At 41.3% G+C, this 24,725-nt stretch overlaps 1 protein-coding gene across 5 annotated transcripts in view; it reads right to left on the bottom strand.

Moving 5' to 3' along the window:
• The window catches only part of FRYL (FRY like transcription coactivator), a 266,156-nt gene that overhangs the window by 46,892 nt on the left and 194,539 nt on the right, over positions 1–24,725 (bottom strand). For all 5 annotated transcript variants that reach the window (XM_042936433.1, XM_042936429.1, XM_042936430.1 and 2 more), the window contains 15 exons: positions 24,402–24,570; positions 18,687–18,946; positions 18,185–18,325; positions 15,223–15,391; positions 12,397–12,481; positions 11,728–11,840; positions 10,597–10,747; positions 9,830–9,933; positions 8,471–8,656; positions 6,934–7,138; positions 5,339–5,460; positions 4,163–4,353; positions 2,751–2,845; positions 1,067–1,674; positions 634–731 (listed from right to left, as the gene is read on the bottom strand). In XM_042936433.1, coding sequence (XP_042792367.1) covers positions 634–731; positions 1,067–1,674; positions 2,751–2,845; positions 4,163–4,353; positions 5,339–5,460; positions 6,934–7,138; positions 8,471–8,656; positions 9,830–9,933; positions 10,597–10,747; positions 11,728–11,840; positions 12,397–12,481; positions 15,223–15,391; positions 18,185–18,325; positions 18,687–18,946; positions 24,402–24,570 — 2,697 coding nt within the window. The remainder of the gene's footprint in view (positions 1–633; positions 732–1,066; positions 1,675–2,750; positions 2,846–4,162; positions 4,354–5,338; positions 5,461–6,933; positions 7,139–8,470; positions 8,657–9,829; positions 9,934–10,596; positions 10,748–11,727; positions 11,841–12,396; positions 12,482–15,222; positions 15,392–18,184; positions 18,326–18,686; positions 18,947–24,401; positions 24,571–24,725) is intronic.

The following is a 24,725-nucleotide window of genomic DNA, read 5'->3' as shown; positions in this document are numbered from 1 at the left end:
TCTTCTTCTCAGGGCCTTTGCACGTGCAATTTCTCATGCCTGGAAAACTTCTACCCTCGGCCCTGTCGTTCCTTGTTTCTCATCCAGGGATCTTAGTTTGGTTATTCCTATTCAGCCTGCAGTGTCGGCTTTGAGAGGATCTCCTCTAGGCGGACTGTTGCTTTCTGTGCCCCGAGAGTACTGTCCTTTCACTGCACTTATCAGACAGACTCTATGGCCACTGTCTACTATTATACCCCTACTGTAAGGACCACAGGGGCAAGTATTCTGTCTACTTTGATTATCACTGCATTTCTGGCACCTAACCCAGTGCTCAGCAAGTATCTGGTGGTGAACAAAGGAATGAATTGGAAACTGATAGAGAAGCAGAAGACAAAAGTAGGGAAAGGGAACCGAAAAAGACTCAGACTCAGCGGAGCTTTACTCTAAACAAATAATTTTATTCACTGTGATTTGAACAGTGGTAGCTTACATCATGACTGCAAAACTCCTTTATATGGAGGAAAAGAATAAAAAGATGTGAAATTCACAGCGGAAGTGACGGTAAAAGATTTTTAAGAGATTCCCCCCTTTAAGGTAAACTCCAGAGAAATTTCCCGCTAGCGTTTATCTTTCAGCGTAACATTTGCTTACCTTTGCTATTCGACTAGCTGTTTCTTTGCAAAACTGAGTTGGGCTGTCAAAATGCTGGATTAAGTGAGGCAATAAGCAAAGGATGTTAAGAGGAAAGCCTATCAAAAAAAAAGCAAACAATAACCAATTTTTATTGCACATTATTTAAAAAATTCATGGTATTTTTTTTAATGGTTCACGGAAACCATTTTATTTTTATTTCCTGGAGTGCCTGATCTTCTTAAATTCTTTCTTTCTTTTTTTTTTTTTTTTTGCTTTTACCAAAGAATTTAAGCTATCTCACATATTAAAAACAACAACAACAACAACAACAGCAGCAGCAGCAACCCATGATTGGTTGTGGAAAAGCAGAAATTAGAGTTCAAAACAAATGATTAGTTTACATTTCACTACACTAGAAAGCAGAGAGCTGGTGCAATTCTGTTAACATCACCTGACAACTGGGAAGGATCCACCAACGTGTGCTTGGAGACGGCGATGAGTTTACTGAGGAGGTGCACGGTCATCTCTTGTGTAGATACTGAGGTAAAACCCTTAAGGAAGAGCTGCTGAAGGCCTGGGAAGTTACTCCATTTCAATTTGCTTTGTACATTTTCAATCTTCTCTCGACTCTCTGATTTATCCAAAGGCAAATGGATAAGCAGTTTGTTGAGAAGCCTGAGAGCCAGGAGGTATTCATATTCGTAATCCGATTCTAATAGCGATGCTGCTATCCAAAAAATGGTGGCCATCAAGTTGGCAGGCTCAGTAGGGGACTGCACGTCATACATGCCTTTCTCTCGCAGAGAGGAAAGGCTTCTAGTCCTTGCTAAACTATTGCTATGGTTTATCCGTCCATCCATTATGTCCAGTGTGTTACTCCTCCGCCGGTCACCTCTTCGGTCACCAATTAAACTTAGTCTCAAAGAGTTACTTCTTGCATTACTGTTATATCCCAAATAACTGCTGCTGTTAATGGGACTTGTGCTTAGATTGAGTTGTCCAGTGCTTTTCCTGTTAGCTGCATACTTGTTTCCCATTAGAGGATCATGGTATGAGGTTCTTTACAAAAAAAAAAAAAGAAAGAAAGGAAAATAAATGCATGTACAATCGCTTCTTTGGCTACATTATTTACTCTCAAAGACACTGAAAAAAAAACAGTAACTGTTACCAGGACAAATTATGTTTCAGTATCTGACTTCACTTCATCAAATTTCAGCTCTTTCCTCCATATTAAAGCAAAATGTACAACAGTCTCTTTCCTATTGTGGCCAACTGTTTCCTGTGAGTTGGATGGCGTTTGATTTGAAGTGAAAATTCTGCTATCTGTTATCACTGACCACCTTCAGCTCTGGGATTTAGTGAACATTACATCCAAAGCAGACCTCATTTGTCTTATCCCCAAACTTGATGGTCCCCATATCCTTATTTCTGTTAATGCACACTCTTTACCCGCCACCGCCCCCCCCCGCCCCCAAATCAAGCTCAAAAATGTATGGTTGATTTCTCCTTCTCCCTCACATCCAATTATCACAGATTTAAAAATAATGACAGAATGCTTCCTGTATGTGCCAGGAGTATGGAAAAGCTAGGAATACTGAAGTCTGCTGGGGGAGATGGATATGTAAAACTTTACTGCTTGTTACTTGCTTTATTCAAATATGAAGAAAACACCGTGGGAACCCCCAAAATGGAGTAAGTAGCACTGCCCTCAGGGAGTTAGAAACATCCGAGATGGGTCTTGAAGGATAAATCGATTCAGGAGGTGCAAGGAAGAGAAAGCTGGAGGAGAGGAGCAATTTGTGGAAGGTGTGAGCCAGGAGGGGGGCGGCCTGCTGTGGGGCAAGGGGATGTCGAGCGCAGCGGGAACGGAGCCAGGCAGTGAGGCTGAAGCCGAGTCACGCGGCAGCAGAAGGACCCCTGACCGGGCCATTACAAGAACACCACCGCCACACAGAGCGCTGACACTTTTCACATGGGCTCCCTGTCCGAGGCTCCTTTCCCCACTGCTGGTCCATCTGAATGTTTTGGTATCATTCCCACCAGGAATATCAGGATAACTTAACGTTATAGTTATGCGTCTTCAGCTATGGCAGTTCTGTATACGAATCTACAGTTCGCCTGGATGCAATTCTTACTGAGAAAGGGCAGAAAGAAGATCGTAATGCTTCATGGTTTCGGCCAACGTGTCAATCGCAGACTCCAACGTGAGCAGGAGTTCAATCACAAACCCCTAGGAGAAGAGGCAGGTCTTAACTCATTATGCTTTGGCAAAAAAGGAACTCAGAATGGACTTCCCGAGGAGATTTAAAATTAGAACAAACTCAACATTAACATTGCAAAATGATTAAACTCTTGAGCAACATGATCTTGCTGATTGATGAAAACTCCTCAAACTAATGGTTATAATGGCACCACGATTCACCCAAAATTGCTTAGGCCAAAAATCTACGAGTCATTTTTGTTTCTTTCTCTCACGTCTAAGTTAAGTCCATTGGCAAGTCTTAAAAATACTACTTTAAAATATATCTGAAATCTGATGACTCCCCTCCACACTTCCATAGCTTCCCGTCAGCTAAACTACCACCATTTCAGGGTGGACTTTTACAACGGCCTCTTAAATGACTCCTATTGCCCTCCTGAGGACTCTACCTAGCCTCCAGAGCAAATTTTTTAAATAGCAAATTATATCCATCACCCTCCTCTCAAGGCCTATGAGTACTGTTCGCCATCACTTACAAGTAAAATCTCACCTCTCCCTAGACCCCCCATAATCTGGACCTGTCCCCATCGATCTTCAGATGCTAGACACCACCATCCAATAAACTAGCCATACTGGTTTGCTTCCTGTTCCTCAAAAAAAGGCTTGTTGCTTCTGCCTCAGGGCCTTTGCACTCACTACTCTTATTTCTCTGCCTGAAATATTCTTCCGTATTATCACAGGACTCACTTCATTTACGTACGTGTTTAAAACTCACCGTCTCAGATGGTCACATATAAAACAACTCCCTCTCCCATACTGCTCCTTAACCCATTACTCTACCTTATTATGTTCATAGCAATAATCTCTAAATAAAAGTGTGTTACATATTAGTGGTGGATTAGAGGCTTATTTCTCCAACAGAATGTGAGCTCCAGAATGCCAGGAACTTGGTTGCTACCAGATCCCCAGTGTCTAGAACAGTGTTAATAAAATCATTAGTCTGCATAGACTTAAGTTCTCTATTGCATTATTTCACTTAATTTACCTTAACAACTCAACACTCTACATTTAAATTTAAATCCCAGGATAATATGCAAGTGTGGGCCGTATGTGTGTGTGTAAATGTAAAGCTTTCTCTGATTCGCACTGAAGTATGTGATTCGATTAGTATGTTATTAAGTATCACGTACAAAATTTTGTTTCTTAATTCTTTGCCTGCTTGTTAGCATTTGATACCAATGCCGTGTAACCATTATCTTGCTTGCCCTGCGGTGCTCTGTACTTGGCAAATGAGTCCTTGACAATGAGTAGCTGCTCAACGGCTGCTGAACGAATTTAATGCAATACCTGTGCATCTTCTCCCGGATCCCCTACAGTTTCTACAAGTCTGGAGAGAACATCAGAGAGTGTAGTTGCAGAAAGAGGCTGCTTTAGGGCCCTGAAAATCTGGAAGGATCTCCCAGCATAGTGTCGAGAAGAACAAGAAAGTGCTGTTTGTAGAGCAACTTCACTAAGATGATGTTCCAAATGCATTCCTTCTGTGAAGACAAAGGAAACAAGTGAGTGCTTCTTGTTGCTTGGAATGCAGGGTTATCATCAGCCGCTAACCATTTTAAACCCGGTGCCCAGCACAGTGCCTGGCAAACCGGGCAGGCACTCAGGCTTTATGGCAATGTTTTTTCTTTCCATTAAACTCCATTTGCATTTTGCTTACTTATTTTGTAATCTTTAAAAAAAAAAAAAATAATTTATTTATTTTATTTGAGAGAGGAGGGCACGAGTGGGGGAGAGGAGCAGAAGGAGAGAGAAAACATGAAGCGAGGGGCAAAATCACCTCTAGTTGAGAACCACTCCTTTAGACAGATACGGTTTTTTTTTACAGTAACTTTCAGAATGCGTGGATTTCAGATCACAGGAGCCGCCTACTGTATAGAAAAGAATTCAAGTTTGTCCTCTCCATCTATGTTCCTTTAGTGTAATCGTTTCATAATACACAACTGCACTGTAACTTTATTATGCCACCACACACAAAATGAAGCACCCCGGAATGTCACAAGTGGCTTTCTTATTTTTTAAGGAGTCACTTAATTTTTCAAGGAATAACTTAATTTTCCTTTAATCAAAAGCTATCCATCATCACTAATAACTTCAAAAAGAAGACCTGTCTAAAACTTTTCACTTTAGACTTCTCAACTGTCAACTCATTGCTATACATTACCAGAAGTTTTCGCATCACATGAAAAAGTCTCATTGAAAGTATTATCTGGGGGCGCCTGGGTGGCTCAGTCGGTTAAGCATCAGACTTCGGCTCAGGTCACGATCTCACTGTCCGTGGGTTCGAGCCCCGCGTCGGGCTCTGTGCTGACTGCTCAGAGCCCGGAGCCTGTTTCAGATTCTGTGTCTCCCTCTCTCTCTGACCCTCCCCCATTCATGCTGTCTCTCTCTGTCTCAAAAATAAATAAATGTTAAAAAAAAAAAAAAAAAAAAAAGAAAGTATTATCTGAAATATTTAATGAAAGATACCTGAGCTTGACTGCTTAAAAACAGAAACCACATGTTTCAAAAATGTAGTTAACTGCTCAGCACTCTTGATGTTAGGATTCTTGGCAGAAACATCCTCATGGTTCCAAAGGGGCCCTCTTTTTCTGAAAACAGAGAACAGACATAATGCCCGTGGTTTTCAACTCACATTAACGGTTTTACTCACAGTTACATTAGATGTGCCTTTGCCATGAGAAAGGACTTCACTTAGTGGGCTAAGCCAAATAGCACGTCGCACAGTCGACTACTATTTACGTACTTGAGCATGTGATGGTCTATGGCAAGGAGAGGAAGATCCAGGTTACATGGGATTTCAGTCTTCCATCATTACAGTTGGACTCTCTCAGAGGTGGTAGGAAAGGATGACAGACTTTTACGAAGTGAGAAGAGCACTGGGAACTGCTTATGTGTCATAGGTCACAGCAGTATAATTTGGAGAGGCTAGAATGTATTTAGATTGTAATGCGAAGGAAATAATTTACTAGCTGAAGATCCAGCATAAGTTTAAGAGAGAACAGTTTCCTGTTGACTCTTTCTTTAAAACATCTTTGCGGGCGCCTGGGTGGCTCAGTTGGTTGAGCCTCCGACTTCGGCTCGGGTCACGATCTCGCGGTGTGTGAGTTCGAGCCCCACGTTGGGCTCTGTGCTGACTGCTCAGAGCCTGGAGCCTGTTTCAGATTCTGTGTCTCCCTCTCTCTCTGACCCTCCCCCGTTCATGCTCTGTCTCTCTCTGTCTCAAAAATAAATAAACGTTAAAAAAAAAAACCAAAAAACATCTTTGCATTCTCAAGGCTGCCGCCTAGGTTAGTAAGGGTTCAACCCCGTATCACCTCAGGCCCAAAGTGCCCTGAAAACCTCCTTTGTGGTCACGCAGCCACCAGTATCTGACAGGTCTAATTCATCCCATTCATTGCTCCGAGACTGATTTTCTCAACCTATTTCTTTAATTGTGCTTCTCACCCTTCCCATCCAGCTCCAGGATTTTCAATAACGTCTGCTTTCTTGAAAGATCTGTAGCCTATGGCTGAGGCCTCAGAGCCCTCCAGTTTGACTTCTCCCTGGACTACAAAGTTTTCTCGTCCAGAAACTTTTCCCTCAGCATTACAGTCAGACTGGGTTACTCACCATTTCCAAAACTTTATTTCTCAAGCCCCTGATGGTTTCGCTCTCTTGCTGTGGGACACCAGCCCCCCTTCTTTCTCCCCATCCATTTCTTCTATACTTATGGTGCCTTGCAAAGAGCAGGCGATCATAAATAAATATTTGACGACTGACTGATAATGTAGCTAATGAAAGTGGAATATATATTCAGGTAAGACTGTATTCTCTTTGGCTACTTGGTATCCAGACACACTTGAGGTATCCAGACATACTGGAGGTATCCTCCAGTATAACTGTGTGAGCACAACAGGAGAAAGTCTTTGGAGGCATCCAAGTTTCTAAGTATCACCCAATACAAACCTGTGTATTCCCAATCAGTGGCACACGAGAAATCAAAAACAGGGTTCGCTGTAGCTGACAAAAAAGAATGACTTAACACAGGTATGTTGCCAGAATGGTGAGAGCTGTAACGTTACCTTGAGGTAATGAATTCCATGAGGGTTTTGACTTTTCCATCCTGCTCTACGGAGATGTCGACCTCGTTGAGGAGAGTGGTGTGTAGATGGGAAATGGCAGCGCTGTTATTTCCTAAGCTGATACTAGAAGAGGTAGAACTTGAGCTAAGCCCTGAGTCAGTCATAGGGGAGGGCTGGTAATCAGGTATAAAATCACTAACGCCCGCTGTAAGAGAAAGATGGCCGTCAATACCCAGACATGAAAGGATCTCATACACTATTGAAAGCGTCAAACTATCCTTCCTTACAGGTTATGTGGGACACATGAGGGAATCTGTTGCTGTCAGCTGCTACAAATCAGCACTCCTTCTGCGGGAACCTCATAAGCACCAAATTCCATCAAGTGAGTTTGGGGGGCAAACATTGTCTCCCACAGCCTATTATTAAAACTTAGCTATTTGGGTTTGCTGTGAAGTCTTTTGCTGCCATCTGCTGAAGAAAGTTGAAAGTGGCACTTTCCTAATATTTCGGCACATTGCCTCAATGTGTATTAAGTCAGTCTTTTCCACAATGTGAACTGATTTTTCTTATGGAAAGGATTCTATACTTTCCACTTCATTTTACCTGAAGAAGGACAATTTTAAAGTCTTTATAATATTTATATTATGTCAATTATTAAATTCTTTTTATTATGAATGCCTATAGTCACAAAATGGCAAAAGAAGACTTAAGAACAAACAACAAAAACCAACTATGGAATTTTTAAAAAGATGTTTTAACATAAAAGAGACAGTAAACTTTATTCATATTTTAGCCACATTTTAAAAGGTTCAATGTTTCCTAATAATTGTTTTTTTTACTAACTACAGGGTTTTCACTAAAGAACTTTAACCCTGTATCTGACATTACATGATTAGTAAGAAATGTAATTTTATTTCATTTTTTAAAAACAATTATTTTCTAAGTCATCTATTATCAACCTGATGATACAGACAAATGGATAAGAAAGTTAGGGCTATTAGGAAAGAAGAAAATAGAACTTGCAAAGTAAATTAAAAAAGAAAATCACACCAATAGTGAAATAACTTTTATATTAAAGTCTCATTAATTTGGACCGCATTACTTCCAAATGTATAATTTGGAATTTACTAGACTTAAAAACGCCTAACATTTCAGAGACAGTAAACATAATCAAATGAACAATAAAATGTTAATGTCTTGCTTTGTTCATTTTTCAGATCTTGAGAGCACGAGGAATGTAATACAGGGTCAACATCTTCTCGGTAACTGTGCTCCGTAAGCAAAGCACTGTTTCACTGATCCTCAACCTGCATGTTGAGAACTTAAAATTCTTATGACAAAGAAAGACCCTTACAGGTGATACAGACTCAAATACTCCAAGGTTAATTCTTTTACCAGTTAATGATGTAAATGGTACTTAAAATCATCAAACTACACTTAAAGCCTTTCAACTTTTATTTAGTTGACTTTCTCTGTTACAGTTTCCAAACGAACGAAGCATGATTCCATTGTCAAACTGGACGTTTAAAGCAAATACCTGTGCAAGTGTAATCTAAGTGCGCGGTCTGCTTGACCGTGAGCGCCCTGGGCTCGTTAAACTCCCTGTTCCTGAGCAGGACAGAGGCAACAGCGCGGATGTTACTGCTGGGTCCCGTGACTATTAGCAGGTGCAGGAGCAGGCGCTTACAGTGCTCGTACACCTCGGGGTGGCAGTGGTCAGACCCTGAGAACGACAGTTGGAAATCATCGTCAATGAAGAGAAATCACAAGTACCCTTACCTTCAAATGCATATTTTCTTTTATTTTTTAAAATGTTTTATTTATTTTTGAGAGACAGAGAGAGAGGGAGAGAAAGAAAGAGAGAGTGCCAGCAGAGGGTTGGGGCAGAGAGAGAGGGAGACACAGAATCCGAAGCAGGCTCCAGGCTCGGAGCGGTCAGCATACAGCCCAATGTGAGGCTCAAACTCACGGGCTGGAGATCATGACCTGAGCTGAAGTCGGAAGCTTAATTGACTGAGCCACCCAGGCACCTCCCAAATGCATATTTTAAAGAAAAGCAGAAAATACAGAAAATATTTTGTACAAGATGATGTACCACACGGTAATTCTTATTGGCCTGGAGTTTGTAACAATAGCCTATTGTCTTACAGTTAGCAGGGGGAATCAAGACAAGTTTTCAATGCATCTTGTGTCTAAAACTTAGAACCTATTAGAAATTATTACTCTGTGACAGAATACTCAATGTAAATGACTTTTTTTAAAGGCAAGCATTTTTTGTGCCTAGCGCACAATGAAAAGTCAGTAGATGTTTGATTACTGAAACATCGAAGTAATAAATGTGCACATCAGGAAAACTTCAGGTAAGATGACTACCTTGACTTTCTTCAGGAAGCCAATCCTACAAGCACGAAAAGTATTGTGATGGATCCCACAGATGGTCCCTATTGTGGACCGTCTGACTATTACAGCTGAAAGTCCACTGTTACTGAGGGCACAGTGGACTTTCAGCTGTAATAATCAGACGGTCCACAATCCCATTCTTTTGAGAAGTACTTGGACCCCATTTTAATTTTCCTTTTACTCTGCAAATTTCCAGTCTGAGAGGTAAGTTAACTTTACTCTTGCTGTGGGTACCGAATTTTTCCTGCTAGACGGTAACTGTGTTTGTGAGCAGTGGAGGGACGACAGGACAAGAACGGGAACGCAAAGAGAAGACCTTTTTGTGGTTACAAGAGAGGCGAGGACGGACTCCCTACTAGACCATGAGAATCCCCGTAAAAAGTGTCATGGGAGTTACGTACCAAACAACGGTTAATAGGAATACCAAAAAACCAGACTGCCTTTAAACTGTCACAGGAGTATAATGTCATGTTGAGTCAGAACCAGTGTTAATTACCTATAAAAATTGCATGAAGAAGAAGATGGAGGTAGCTTCCCCATTCCACCTTCACACTGTGGTCAATGATCAGATCCGTCAAAAGGATCACAGCTATGTTACACCTGTGACAAACGAGACGCCTATTAATGTCGCAGCAGAGTAAACCTGGAGCGAATCTCATGCCAGTTACTTGCAGCCTTTAATATTGTATTTTATGGAAAAATACAACTTCTCAAGAAAAAAAGAGGAAAAGAAATATAGCTGAAGAAACCGTTAAGTGATGGTTCTAGAAAAAAACATTACCTGCTAAGGGCTCCTCAAAGGCAAGGGCCACATTTTCTTCATCTTCAACCCTGACACCTAGCACACCGCTTGCCACATAGTAGGTGTTCAGTACGTGTTGGTTACATTAATACATTTTGAAAGAATGCCGTAACTATTCTACTGGGATTCTGCTAAGTAAAATTCACTTTAACGCAACTCCAAACAACAGTGCCTCTAGTACCGCGAGATATTTTTCAGAGGAAGTAACTGGGTCCCAGAAAGGTCAAGTAACTATGCCAGACACCCAGAAAAGCAGCAGCAGACGTAGATTTAACAGTATTAATGGTAAACAGAGGTCTGAGTGTTGAGACTTCTCGAAATCTAGACACATGGATCTGATTTGTCGTAGCATGTCAAGAAAGAAGTGGCTTTTATTCTGTGTTGTCAGATAGCATAAAGAAAGCTGAAAGTATTAAGCAGCGATTTGGCTCGTATGAAATAGGAATGATGCTGTAGTCCACCTGTGAAGAGGTAATCCAGGTGATGACGTTTCAGGCAAGTAATCCACCAGTGGTGACCAGCAGCCTCCAGCTGGTGGGAAGGGTAGTGGCTCTCCTTGATTATGCTCCATCACTTTCAGTCGCCAATTAGAATAAAGTGGCATTGAATCACCTATCAAAATAAAATGATCTCATTTTCTACACCATCTCTTTTCTGCCAACATCCGCAAACGCTAGTAAGACACCAACGATTTACAGCATTGGAAAGTGATACAAAATAACTTCCCACTCTTCAGACATAGGTTTGCTAGGAAGACCTGCACACAAACACTATCACACTAAGCAAATCAGAGACGGAAAGAGGTATCCACTCGGGCTCTATCCTTTCTATCAAAGCAAAACTATACTAGCGCTTCATGAAATTTCAGAGTTCACGTCCAAGCCATGAAACCACATTATAGGTCAAGCTGCCTTGTCACCAGGGCCTTCTGGTAAGTTACTCAACTCTAAATTTTCTGAGACAGGGCCAACACAAACCCATCTTAAAAGGAAATCTGCTCTACCGCAGTTGGGGCTGCAGGGTGCAGTGAAAAATGGCATCGGGAGATGTGAATTCTGTGTGACGTGGGTAAGTCACTTAACCTCTCTGGACCTCAGTTCCATCATGTGCAAAACGAGGAGATTGGACCAGATCACCTTCAGGGTTAACTTCCCAGTCTGAAGGCTTTTGCCCTTCTACTCCACTCTACCTCAGTGTTCTAGTGAGACTTGGGTAGATATTCACTTTACCATTAATTGCAAGGGAGAACTTTTCAGTAAAACATAAATCCACAGAAAAAGAGCCAACCTATTTAAAAAAAAAGCAAAAAAAAAAAAAAAAGCAGGCTGTAGTCAGTGTCTATGATGCTTCTTGAGAACCAATTCTTATGTTCCTGTTGACTCGTCTAGAGGGACCCTGTGCTTTTAAAACAAATTTCCCCCATTCGTGCTTCTCCTCAAAATCAGGACATTTCAGGTTATGCTGGAACACCACTAGTGGCAGTTAAACACTTCTTAAAAACAATTTACCAGAAAAATATATATTTACTAACATTAATATATTAAGAATACACCTCGCCATTGTAGTTATAAAAAACATTTGGAACTTATTACTTTTTTCTTCTTCATAAGATCCTCCAGAGCTGCTACTGTATCGAGATTCTAGTCTGTGATGTTGACGATTTAAGTGACTGTTTAGTCCACTGTAGATGTCTAGGTGCACATAGCTATGGGAATGATCATGGAGTTAGTCACAGTTCATGGAAAAATGGTATTTGTACTTTCGGTTTCACTTTTTATGTTTAAAAAAGAACACAGTACATCAACTATTAACAAAAGTTTACTATGACACACACACACACACACACACACGTTAATTTCCATCTTATAGTTCAAAAGTTTAAGATTTAAAGTCAATTATTTCTACCTGAAGATTTTTCTTAAATGGGGTAGTAATGTTCTGATAAAGCCTATTTTATAAAAAAGATAGGCAGAGTGAGTAGCCATTTAGGAAAGTCTAAAACTGTAAACAACACAAAAAGAGACAGAACATACTCTACCTATTCATCCGTTAGAGCGCACAAAAGAATCTAGGAAGTCAGCATTTTAATGATGAAATAGGCAATGTGGAAAATTTCCAAAATGGAAATGTATTTCTTCACTAGAATTTTGAAATATACATTCTATGAAATATACATGCCAATGCAGAAGTTATCATTTATTCTGATAATCAGGCTCTGTCAAACCGAAAGGCTAATGAAGAACAAAGAACAAAGAACTTACCTCTCTTCAATATTCTCTTTTATGGGCTTATTATCGGGATTGCCGTCTATGGGAGCTACCATTGTATTGCTACTGGAAGTAGTTCCTGCAATCAGAAATAAGACAGTATCTGTGAACTTAAAGCCTGGGGTAACTCAGTAAGAACAAAAGATTGCAAAATTACAGATGTTAAAACTCCACTAAAATGAAAGCAACGTGATTTTTATAAAGGAATGTACTTGGGGCAGTTGGGTGGCTCAGTCAGTTGAGCATCTGACTTTGGCTCAGGTCATGATCTCCCAGTCCATGGGTGTGAGCCCCGCACTGGGCTGTGTGCTGACAGCACAAAGCCTGGAGCCTGCTTTGGATTCTGCGTCTACCCCCCGCCTCTCTCTGCCCCTCCCCCACTCTCACTCTGTGTCTCTCCCTCTCTCTCAAAAATAAACATTAAAAAAATTTTTTTTAAATAAAAAGGAACGTACTCATAACAACCAAGAGGGAAAGGAGAGAGCAGCAACAAAATTTTGGATGGTTGAAAACAAATGGACAAGAAGTAATTAAGCTTTAAGAAGGCTGAATCTTAAGCTGGTCGTGGGGTAAACCAAGAAGCTTCCATATCTATGCTGTTGAACCTCCAAAAGGTTCAGGAATTCATAGCTTTGAGTATCTCTGGGAGTACTCTGAAGGTGTTGCTAAAATGACAGGCTTGGTGGAAAATCTATTTCAGAGGTAATTGGTCCCCAAAATCTATACCCCTTCCTCTTGTAACAGGGTGGCTCTCTGCCTACACTTCCAGAAATCTTTTCTGATAAGAGTAAATCAAAGATTTCTGGACTAGGGCACATAATTACTGAAAGAATAAGAAATAAGAAATAAGAGTAAGAATAAGAAAATTACTGAAAGAATAAGAATAAGAAAAATAAGAAATTACTGAAAGAATAAGAACTTTATTGAGAATAGGGGAACTGAGTGAAAATACACATCTTAAAATTTGAGATTGTATCCCCTTGAAACCTTCTCACCCCATGGGGCTACCAGAAGGCTTAAAGACTATGCTCTGTGTATGTGTGTGTGTTATCTATGGATCAATGTATTTGTACACACATACACACACAGCTCTACACCCTCTCCTTTAGGTAGATGACTAGTAGAGTTTTGTCTGGGGAATCTGATTAGTCATCCAAGAGAAGAGACCTATAGACACTTATATCAATGAAATCATCATACAACAAATGACAAAGTCAATAAGTTCCATATATACCTACAAAACATCCAATCAACTTAAAAAAAATTTTTTTAATGTTTATTATTTTTGAGAGAGAGAGAGCATGAGCAAAGGAGGGGCAGAGAGAGAAGGAGACACAGAATCAGAAGAAGGCTCAGCACAGAGCCCAACATGGGGCTTGAACCCGTGAACTGTGAGATCATGACCTGAGCCAAAGTCAAATGTTCAACGGACTGAGCCACCCAGGTGCCCCCCAATCAACTTTTTGATATTCCACTCTTTATCAAAAGACAGATCTAGAATTGGTTGACTTTTGAGAAAAGCTTTTACTAAGACAAATCAAAACAGAACTATATAATAGGAACTTTTGCTGGGAGAAGAAAACTTCATCAGATAAGGAGGACAGTCCAACCATGAAACATGAATAAGGCGTTCCTAAAAAAAAAAAAACAAAACAAAAAACTAAAGAATAAACTCTTCAGAATTAAAAATATGAAAAGCTTTCAATGGAAGTGTTATTAGAAATCCCTTAGAAAGTAGGACAAAAAGAGCTAAAAGAGCTAAGAGATGAAAATAGATGCCAGAAAATAAACTATAAAAGATTTCTAATTATACAGATGTTATTAACATGACAGAAACATTCAATATAAACCGAGTGACAAATAATTTCATGGAAATGTAATTTAAAATAGTCTCAGTATTATATTGATTTTAATGGAAGTTATTCCCTCAGGGACACAGTTTCTTCAACTTAAAATATTATAATAACTATACCTGTGTGTGTGTGTATGTATATATATGTATGTGTATATATATATATATATATATATATATACATATATCTATATATATCACTTACATGACTGTATTATATATGCCCAAATAATTATAATATGAAATTACAGAGTAATTCAACAAGTAAGCATTTTCTATATTTAACACACGAATTATATTCATTAAAAAATGCTTGTTGTAGAAGGGGAGGGTGTGCCTGGGTGGCTCAGTTGGTTAAGCATCCGACTCACGGTTTTGTCTCAGGTCATGATTTCGTGGTTCATGAGATCGAGCCCTGCACTGGGCTCTGTGCTGACAACGTGGAGCCTGTTTGGGATTCTCCCTCTCCCTCTCTTTCTGCCCCTCCCCTGCTTTGTTTAGTCTCTCTCTCTCTCTCTCTCTCTCTCAAAATAAATAAATAAACTTAAAAAAAATGCTCGTTGTATCTATATTCCAGTTCCAAATACATATGTAAATACGTTTCCCTCTGTAATATTAAGAATTCTCACACTGTCAAACTTCATCACTCATATGAAGATTTACAAAGTCTTGTCAAGTTAATTACCATACATGACTCATGTTTGCTTTTGTTTTTTTTTTTTTCTTAATTTTAGAGACAGCAAGTGGGGGGGGGTGGGCAGAGGGAGAAAAAGAGAGAGAGAGACAGAGAGAGACAGAGAGAGGGAGGGAGAGAGAGGAAATCCTAAGCAGGCTTCATGCCCAGCGTGCAGCCTGACGGGGGCGCTGTTATTTTCTCGACTATGTTTAAGGCAAATGCTTGCTAGGGTGAACAATTATGTCAAGCTTCCCTTTTGAGACCAAGTTACCAGTTTCAAATGGCTTCTCACCTGAGGTGACAGAAGGGATTTTGCAGCTGGAAGTGATGCGGTAATACGGGGGGTTATCCATGTGAGTGACCCCCGAGCTGACGGGGTCGGTCAGCTGCAGTTCCCGCACCAGCTCCTCCAGCAACTGCATTGTTTTGTCTCTACCTAAATAGACAATAACTTTCTTCACCTGTCACCAAAGAAATTGTTTGGAGAAGAAAAAGCAAAAGTTTTATTTCACAAATTGGTCTTGAAACACATTTTAACAGATAAGTTCGACTTTAAATAGTAGGTGAATAAGCACAACTTAAATCTGAACATCAATCAGCAATAGGGCATTAGTCAGCTTTCCAAACACAGTCCCCCCTCCCGGCCCAGTGTTATACTTATGACTGGACATTGTTTAATGGTTCCCACCGTATCTACGACTTCACTATTTTTTTTTTAAGAAAAGAAAAAGCTAATTGCTTTTCTGTAAATCAGTTTCTTTTTAATGGAAAGACTGCAATTAATAATATCATCCCAAATTTCCCGTTATTTTCAGTCAGTCAGACTTCAGACCCAGAATGGAGTTTTTATTCTGCTTTTCCTATGCTCCCTATCTAACCCTGCAGTACAGAGTAGTGATCCACTAGAACTGGACTCCAGACCGCACAGCCTGGACTGCAGTGTAGACACATACTAGCTATGCGATCGGACAGCTACTCTCAATTTTCTCTTCTGCAAAACGGGGGCAGGAGCACCCACTTCATATAGCTCGTTAGGATTATGTAAGATTTAATGAAGCATTTTAAATATGCCTAGCACAGAGTATGAGTTACATAAGTGAAAGCACAGAGTATGAGTCACATAAGTTCTGCGTGTTGGCAATATGCATTACTGAATCGCTTACTAACTGATTGGCCTGTCTCTTTTTCCCTTTGTACTTCAACCCTTGCAACTCAAAACATGTGGTCCGCCGGCACGGGCATCATCCTTGGGAGCTGCTAGAAATACAGAGTCTCAGGCTCCACCCTCCAAGTCAGAACTAGACGCCCCGGTGATTCATCTGCACACAGACAACTGAGAAACTCTGATTCACAGGAGCCCGGGGGCAAATCTTAAAACGTGTTTTATTATATTATACCAGAATCTTATAATGATTACCCATTGACTTACACACAGCTCTGTATCTCTCCAACCTGCTCTATTTGCTAATTCTCTGTTCCCGGGTTCAGTCACCTCAGACCCTGCCAGGTGCCCTCCTGCCCCTGTGCCTTTAACCTGTCTGACTGTAAGGAACTCCCTCAATCCAGTCAAGTCTTCAAGCCCCAGCCCCGCCCCGACGCCACTGCCTTCTCCACAAAGCTTTCCCAACCTTTCACAAACAGATCTGGGTTGGAATCCACTCTACTAAGTGACAGAGCTAAATGGCTGTGTGGCATTGGGGAAGCGACTCTTCTCTCTGCCCTGTTTTATTCACATGTAAAACTGCAGTAATCTTAGCAAACTCAGATCCATTCTGAGAATTAAATGAAACAGTGTCGATGAGGTACCTGTACCCTGCCTGGTCTATAATAAGTGATTAAGAAGAGATAATTAAGAAATTATCATTGTCATCAAAAAGTTCCTTTTAAGTTTCTGGCAAATGGTTATCCCCTGAATTTCATCTTGGCTTCTTGGGAGTTATAACTTCATGCCTGTTTCTCCTTCCAGCCCAATTCACTCATTCATCCATCCAATTTATGGGTGGCGTCTATGTGCCAGGCACTGTTCCAGGCTCTGGGAAGACAGCAATGAACCACACAGACAAAATTCCTGCTCTTGAGGAGAATCTACTGGACTGATGGAGGCAAAAGCAATGAGGCAAATAGGTAAAATATATGTTTGATGATGAGAAATGCTGGGAAAATCAAGCAAGCAGGGAAAGGAAAAAGAGAGTAGGGGTCGGGACAGGGCATCTGCAGTCTTGGACAGGATGACCAGCAAGGGCCTCAATGAGAATGGACATCTAAGGAAAGACCTGAAGGAGGTGAGGGAGTGAGCAATGTGGCTATGTAGGGAAAGTGCAGAGGCCCCAAGGTGGGAGTGCCAGAGAGCAGGGCAGCAAGGATGTCAGCAGGGCCTGGGGCAGGGGGTCTGGGGGAGAACATGAGGAGATGAGCTCAGAGAGATACGTGAGACCCTGTAACCTTCTACCGCACACCCACCCTTCTCTGAGTGCTTCTCGATGAACATCAATCCTGTGGCATGCCTTAAGAACGCTTTCAGTAACCGAGTTAACTTGGGAGATGTCAGGCGGAGCAGAGCTAGGAAATGGTTTGTGTAAAGTAGGACCTGGAAGAACTTATACAGCAACATTCTGCGAGCTGTTCTGCAGAGCTTTCCCCTCTAGAAGGTAAACACTGTGACATTCTTCATCACCTCTCTCGCATTACGCTTTCCCTTGCTCCTGGAAGCCGTTGGCACCCTTCTATAGGCCCTGAGCTCTCACTCACCGTTCTGCTCTCGTATCCAGCTCCTGCCTAGCAGAAAGTGCAAACATCCCCCATTCTGTGGTCTCCCTTCAATATCACTTCCTCTCGAGGATCATCTCCAGTCCTCTCAGAGAGCTGCGGTTCCCCGGTTATTCACGTTTATTCTGCAATTTTCCTTTGTAGCCCTTATCAAGACCGTACTTTATCAACTTACTGATCCATTCATTAAATAAATTAGGTGAAAGTTCAAAGAATAAAATCTCCACCACCCACTGGATTGAAATGCCTGGAACCTAGAAGAGAACCTGGCAATATGCATTATTGAATCGCCTGTCATAAAGGCTAGATGATATCGGCTGAATGAAGCAATGAATAAATGCATGCGCTATTTCCTGGCGGGGTCCTCACTCTGGCCCCCTGCTTTGCCTCTGCTGGTCTACTACTGCCCACACTCTGCTACAATAAGAAACCAGGTAAATATTATTAAGCACAACGTTTTTTTTTTTTTAATGAACCTGAATACATACGTAAGGCAAGAGGCTTGGTTCACTATTCACTCCGCAAATGCTGATCAGAAAGTGCAAAATTATTTTCAGGTTTTTTGGCCAGCCATCTGCAAGTGTGGTCCACACGTTCTCCACCTCCGACCAGGCCAGCTCATCACCATACTAGATGCGGGATACACAACACACACTTCAGTGATGACTGCTTGTTAAACACCAAACTTGTCAGAGCACGAAACATTAGAAAATGATGATTTCATACACAGCTTGAATCTTTTCCATACTCCAGAGGAACAATCATTTCTTCCAACAAATACAAACATAAACATCATTAACCATATATGATTTTGTCTCCTCCCCCGAAAACCTATTTTATATCTAATGAGAAGTGCTCTGAATAAAGGAGTTTATAAAGCGTATCTGGTTATCACAGGATTGCCTAATCTTTCCATCTATTTCTAACCTTTTTTACTCCTCTTAACTCAATAATCCTGTGCAGCAACCGCTAACACAAGCTCCATTTTACCTTTGCTGTCATGTACATTAGGTTGTTCAAAACCATCGCAGTGGCTTGTGGGGACCCCCAGCCTTCTCCTCGCAACCAGCGCCTGCTCGTCACCATAAGTTCTCGGTCTTTTAAGGAGTCGTCTTCCTCTTCATTGTGTCGCCTCGCTGTGGGCAAAGGTTTTAAATCTACCAACTCGATGTTGTTCATCCACGGTAACAGGTAGTGTAGCATTACTTGCCTCCCAGCAGGGTGAGCCGTCTGAATTCTCTGGCTTATCTCTGTAATTAACAACAAGCCAAAAGAGGGAAACACCGGTATCATTTCAGTTTCCTCTGATTTGTCATTAATGTCCACGACTCATTCTTCAAGAAGAAGCAGCCAAGATTTTATTTTTTACTTTTGACAATTATGAGTGCTGTTTCTCCTGTTAATAAATTTCACCTCAATGACATCATAAAGAAAATTAACAACTAACAAAAATCAGATCCTACTTTTATATAAAATACTTTTGGTGGCTCTGACATATAAATGCTTATGCATTATTGGTGGGACTATAAAACGGTGCGACCACTAAGGTAAACAGTATGGCAGCTCCTTGAAAAGTTAAAACTAGAACTACCATATTATCCAGCAACCCCACTTCTGTATATATATATCCAAAAGAACTGAAAGCAGGGTCTCAAAGAGATATTTGCATACCCACATTCATAGCAGCACTATTCACAACAGTCAAGAGGTGAAAGCAATCCAAATGTCCACTGACAAGTAGATGGATAAACAAAATGTGTTATGTATATACACACATATATGTATATATACACATATATACACATATATACATATACATACACACACACACACACACACACACACACACACACACACATATTCATTCTTGCAATGGAAGAATTCCTTCCTTAAAGAAGAAGGGAATTCTGTTGTGCCACAACATGAATGAACCTTGGGGTAATTATGCTAAGTGAAACAAAAACACAAACACTAAATAATTCTTTTTATAGGAGATATCTAAAATAATCAATTTCATAGAAATAGAAAGTACAATGGTGGTTAGCAGGAGGTAGGGAGTAGGGGCAAAAGGGAAGTTCTTTAGTGGCTATAGAGTTTCAGCTCGACAGGGTGAAAAATTTCTAGAGATCAGTTTCACAACAATGTAAACATACCGAACACTACTGAACTATATACATCTAAAATGATTCCTACGGTAAATTTTATGATGTCTTTTTACCTCAGTAAATACATACATGTAATTATAAGATAAAAGACAGTCTTTTTACATAGATTACTTTAAACTGACCCATGAAAAATCTCCATATTTTGGTTCTATATAGGGGAGACTCCTATGATGTACTTGTTACTTTCACATTCATCTCATTTAATGATGGTAATAAATCTGTGAGGTAGACAGAGTCTAAGTAATCTGCCTAAGTCAGAAATGTATCGCGTGCCAAAGGATTCAAACACAAGGTTGATTCCAAAGCCCATACGCCTTTATACACAGCTAAATTTCCAAAAGTCACTTTAAATAAACATCTTCTTTCTCCTTGGCCCCCCCTTTTGCCCACCAGGCCTTGGTAGTTATTTACTCATTAAAAGGAGTAAATATAGGGGCACCTGGGTGGCTCAGTAGGTTGGGCGTCTGACTTCAGCTCAGGTCATTGTATCAAAGTTATGGAGTTCGAGCTCCATATTGGGCTCTCTGCTGTCAGTGCAGAGCCTGCTTTGGATTCTCTCTCTTTCTCTCTCTCTCTCAAAAATAAATATTTTTTACAAAAGCAGTAAATACAGAAGTGTAGTGATTTGGAACCTGGCTCTGGAACTGCACACACATGGGTCTGAATCCCAGTTCTACCACAAACAAGCTGCTTGGCCTAGGGCCAACCTGTCAACCTCTGATCCTCGATTTATTACTGTGTAAGAAGAGGGTGACAAAAGCAGATGCCTCATGGGATTACTGTGCACATTCAAAATAGTGCCAATCAAGTGCTCAGTCCCATGCTTTCTGGTTATAACCAGAACTATTCAGAAATTACAATAATCCTTCCTATTAATACATTAATGTTAGTGCCTCCGGTATGAAATGAAAGCCCTGGAGCTCTCAAAGTAGTTGAAGGAAGAGGTCGGACTAGGGGGAGAGGTGGTGTGTGTGGGAGCTGGGGCCACAGCAACAGCAATGGCCTCCCTCAGGGAGACAGGGTCTCTTGAGAAGGAGGCCTGGGATGGAACTCTGGGAACGCGATGACTTCAGATAGAAGAAAAGAATCCACCAAAAGTGACAGAAAAGGAATACCTCACAGTAGAAGGAAAACTAGGAAATATTAAATTTCTAGAAATCAAGAGAGGTCAGAATGTTAAAAAATGGAAGGTGACTAACATTAATTGCTGGGCAAAGTAGCAAACAGATTGAAGACCAGAAGCTAGTGATTAGATTCAGCAGTGGGAAAGCCTTCAATAAGTTTACAAAGAGGAAACTCAAGCCAACGGAGTCTTAAGGCTATTTATGAAGATGCATGAGGGTGGAGGGCATGATAAAAGTGGATGCAGACACTCAAGGCAAGGTAAAGGGGCAGGAGATGGGTTAGAGGTGGCTGTACAGGGGCGCCCAGGTGGCTCAGGCGGTTGAGCGTTTGACTTCGGCTCAGGTCATGATCTCGCGGCTCATGAGTTCGAGCCCCGTGTCAGGCTCTGTGCTGGCAGCTCAGAGCCTGGAGCCTGCTTCAGATTCTGTGTCTCCCTCTCTCTCTCTCTCTGTCTCTCTCTCTCTCTGCCCCTAACCCACTCACTTTCTGTCTCTGTCTCTCTCAAAAATAAATAAACATTAAAAAAAAATTAATTAAGAAGAAGTGGGTGTATAGGAGGAAAACGATGGGAAGAGCAAGGGTGGGAAGGGCCAGGGAGGGGACAACATTTAAAGATTTCCGCAAGTGGTCCAGAGAGAGGAAGGGGCGGGACCCTCAAATTTCAAAGTGGGCAAAGTTTACATTGACAGCTGTACTCTACAACCCCTAAGAAGCACTGTGCTCATCTTGCCTTGGAAACAATCAGAGTGAAAACTGCACTGAGTAGGTTTACAGGCTATATTTTGGTTTAGAATAAACCATTTTAAGCAAAGCAGTTATAATTAACCAATCCTACTGACAAGGGCGTCTGATGATAGAACTGAAGGAAAAGGGACAAGGTGACTGAGCTGTGGGCATGGTCTACACTCATATCAGCTGCCATCCCGACCCATTTCTGAAGCTCTGAGACTCCGCTGGACTGTTCTGCTCTCTGTGTAGGAGCCCTGAGAAGAAGGCCAGCAGCAGCATCAGTGGCCATGGCGGTCACTGCTTTGCACCGATGACCATGCACACTGATCCTGAAAGGGCTGTCAGGACTGCGAGAGTTACGGAAAAGGAAGGGCTCGGTCACTGCCATCTACCGGTACAAACCAAACAGGCAAACCACTTTAAGATTGAATGTTACAGGAATTTAAATCGTTTTCCCCCCTCCCCCCAGTCAGGTCAGTGAGGGATGGGGAATATTTCCACTACTGAAATGGAGGCTGTGGAAAGATGCCCAAAGAAGGTGAAGGTCACCATGTCCTGACTAAATGAAAGAAAGGGTCCACAGGAGAACTTTCTAATCCCCTGGATGTCCGTTTTGGTGCCTGTCCAATTCTCAGACTAAAATAAGATCTTGTTACAAGTGAAAAGTAGAAAAACCAGGTAAGTGTTCGGTGTTAAAATTAACTCTTCGGTGAAAATTCAAGAACTACAGGAGAACTTGCAATAGTGTCCACTGGGCAGAAGGTTAAACTAGATTTTAAACAAAAATTGTCCTAAAGCTGAGTCTTGGCAGATCCAGATAGAGAGCACATCTTGCCTGACACATAGTCCCTCTGTTTTAGACGCCCACGGCAGGAACAGTTGTTGGCCCCAAGGAAAGGAAACTGAACCAGAAAGCAATGTGGGATCCTAAGCGACAGTTTTGCTTAAGGCACTGCAGGCCCTTTCCCTATGATTACAGGTTTTCCTTAAAGAAAGAAACCTGGATCTCTGCCCGTTTTTATTATTAATGACAGACCAATGCACAAGTTATATACTAGAAGACTCAGGAAGTTCTGTGTCTACCAAAGAAATGTTTTTATTTATTTCTATTTTTAAAGTCTATTTCTTTATTTAATTTTTAAAATGTATTTATTTTGAGAGAAACAGAGACAATGCAAGTGAGGGAGGGGCAGAGAGAGGGAGAGAGAAAGAGGGAGAGGGAAAGGAAAAGGGAGACGGAGAGGGAATCCCAAGCAGGCTCCATGCTGCCAGCACAGAGCCTGACACAGGGCTTGAACTCATGAAACCATAAGATCATGACCTGAGCCAAAACCAAGAGTCAGACGCTTAACCAACTGAGCCACCCAGGCCCAGCTATTTCTTTATTTTGAAAGCGAGTGGGACAGAACACAGGAGGGGCAGACACAGAGGGAGACAGAGAGAATACCAAGCAGGTTCCATATAGCCAGTGCAGAACCCGATGTGGGGCTCAATCTCACATACCATGAGATCACGATCCGAGCCGAAATCAAGTGTCAGTCACTTAACTGACTGAGCCACCCAGGTACCCCTATTTTTATTTTTTTTAATGTTTATTTATTTATTTTGAGAGAGAGAAAGAGGGAGAGAGAAAGAACGTGCGTGTGTGTATGCAAGGTGGGGAGGGGCAGATACAGAGAATTCTAACCACACTCTGTGCAATCAGTGCAGAGCCCAACACAAGGCTCAATCTCACAAACTGTGAGATCATAAGATGAGCCAAAATCAAGAGTCAGAAGCTTAACTGACCGAGCCACACACAGGTGCCACAAGAAATATTTTAATTTAATTATTTTCTTTAAAGCTCATGTTTTTGAGAGAGAGAAAGGGTGCACATGCACACAAGCAGAGGAGGGGCAGAGAAAGAGGGACAGAATCCCAAGCAGGCTCTGCACCATCAGCGGGCAGCCTGCTGTGGGGCTTAATCCCGGGAATTGCAAGGTTATGATCTGAGATGAAATCAAGAGTCTGATGCTTGGGGCGCCTGGGTGGCTCAGTCAGCTAAGCATCCGACTTCAGCTCAGGTCATGATCTCGTGGTTTGTGAATTCAAGCTCCACGTCAAGCTCTGTGCTGACAGCATCCTGCTTTGGATTCTGTGTCTCCCTCTCTCTCTGACCCTCCCTCCACTCACATTTTCTCTCTCTCTCTCTCTCTCTCTCTCTCTGTCTCCAAAATAAACATAAAAAAAAGAAGTCTGATGCTCCACCAACTGAGCCACCCAGGCACCCCCCAAACATGTTTTTAAATTGCATGTGAAGCCCCTCTTTTTTTTTTTTTCTCCACTTTTTGCAAGGCAAAGAAGAAAGGAAGGCAAAGTGAGAAGCCTGGAAAGACTTCATTAATAAAAAATTTACATATCATGAGGGGATTAGTATTAAGAGTTCTTATTAAAGAAAAAACACTCTCACATAAAGGCATGTTTTATTTTAGGGGTGTCTGGCTGGCTCAGAGGAGTGTGCGATTCTTGATCTCGGGGTCACGAGTTTGAGCCCCACATGTGGTGTACAGATAAATAAAGAAAGAAAACTTTAAAGACATGTTTTGTTTTGATTCAACCTCAAATTTCATATATGTAAAATGTCCTAAAAGTAGCTATTTAGAAATGATTCCTAACGAAAACCCACTAACCAGTTCAATGATCATACCTGAGAACATGGCGAGAGTTAGCTCAGGATAAGCCCTTGCTAACTCCTCGGATAACTGATAATACGAAACAGAATACAGGTGCGGCAGAGGAGACAGCTGGCTAAGTACTCCATCTGTTCTCTGAACTTCCAACTTGTGAGCATAGCGAAACATCTTCGGTTCCAGGATCTGCAGGAATATAGAGTAAAGATTTCATGAGTCCTCTAAATTTCAGCTATAATTGAAAAATAAAATCTCACAAGAATTATTCCAGCTTAAAAATAATATAGGTATGTATATTGAAAGTATTCCAGATGTTACTTTTTTTTTTCTTTTTTCTTTTT

Source organism: Panthera leo, chromosome B1 (assembly GCF_018350215.1).
Source record: "Panthera leo isolate Ple1 chromosome B1, P.leo_Ple1_pat1.1, whole genome shotgun sequence".
Taxonomy (NCBI): domain Eukaryota; kingdom Metazoa; phylum Chordata; class Mammalia; order Carnivora; family Felidae; genus Panthera; species Panthera leo.
Note: the sequence above shows the minus strand (reverse complement) of the source record. Positions and strands in the feature narration are given on the sequence as shown.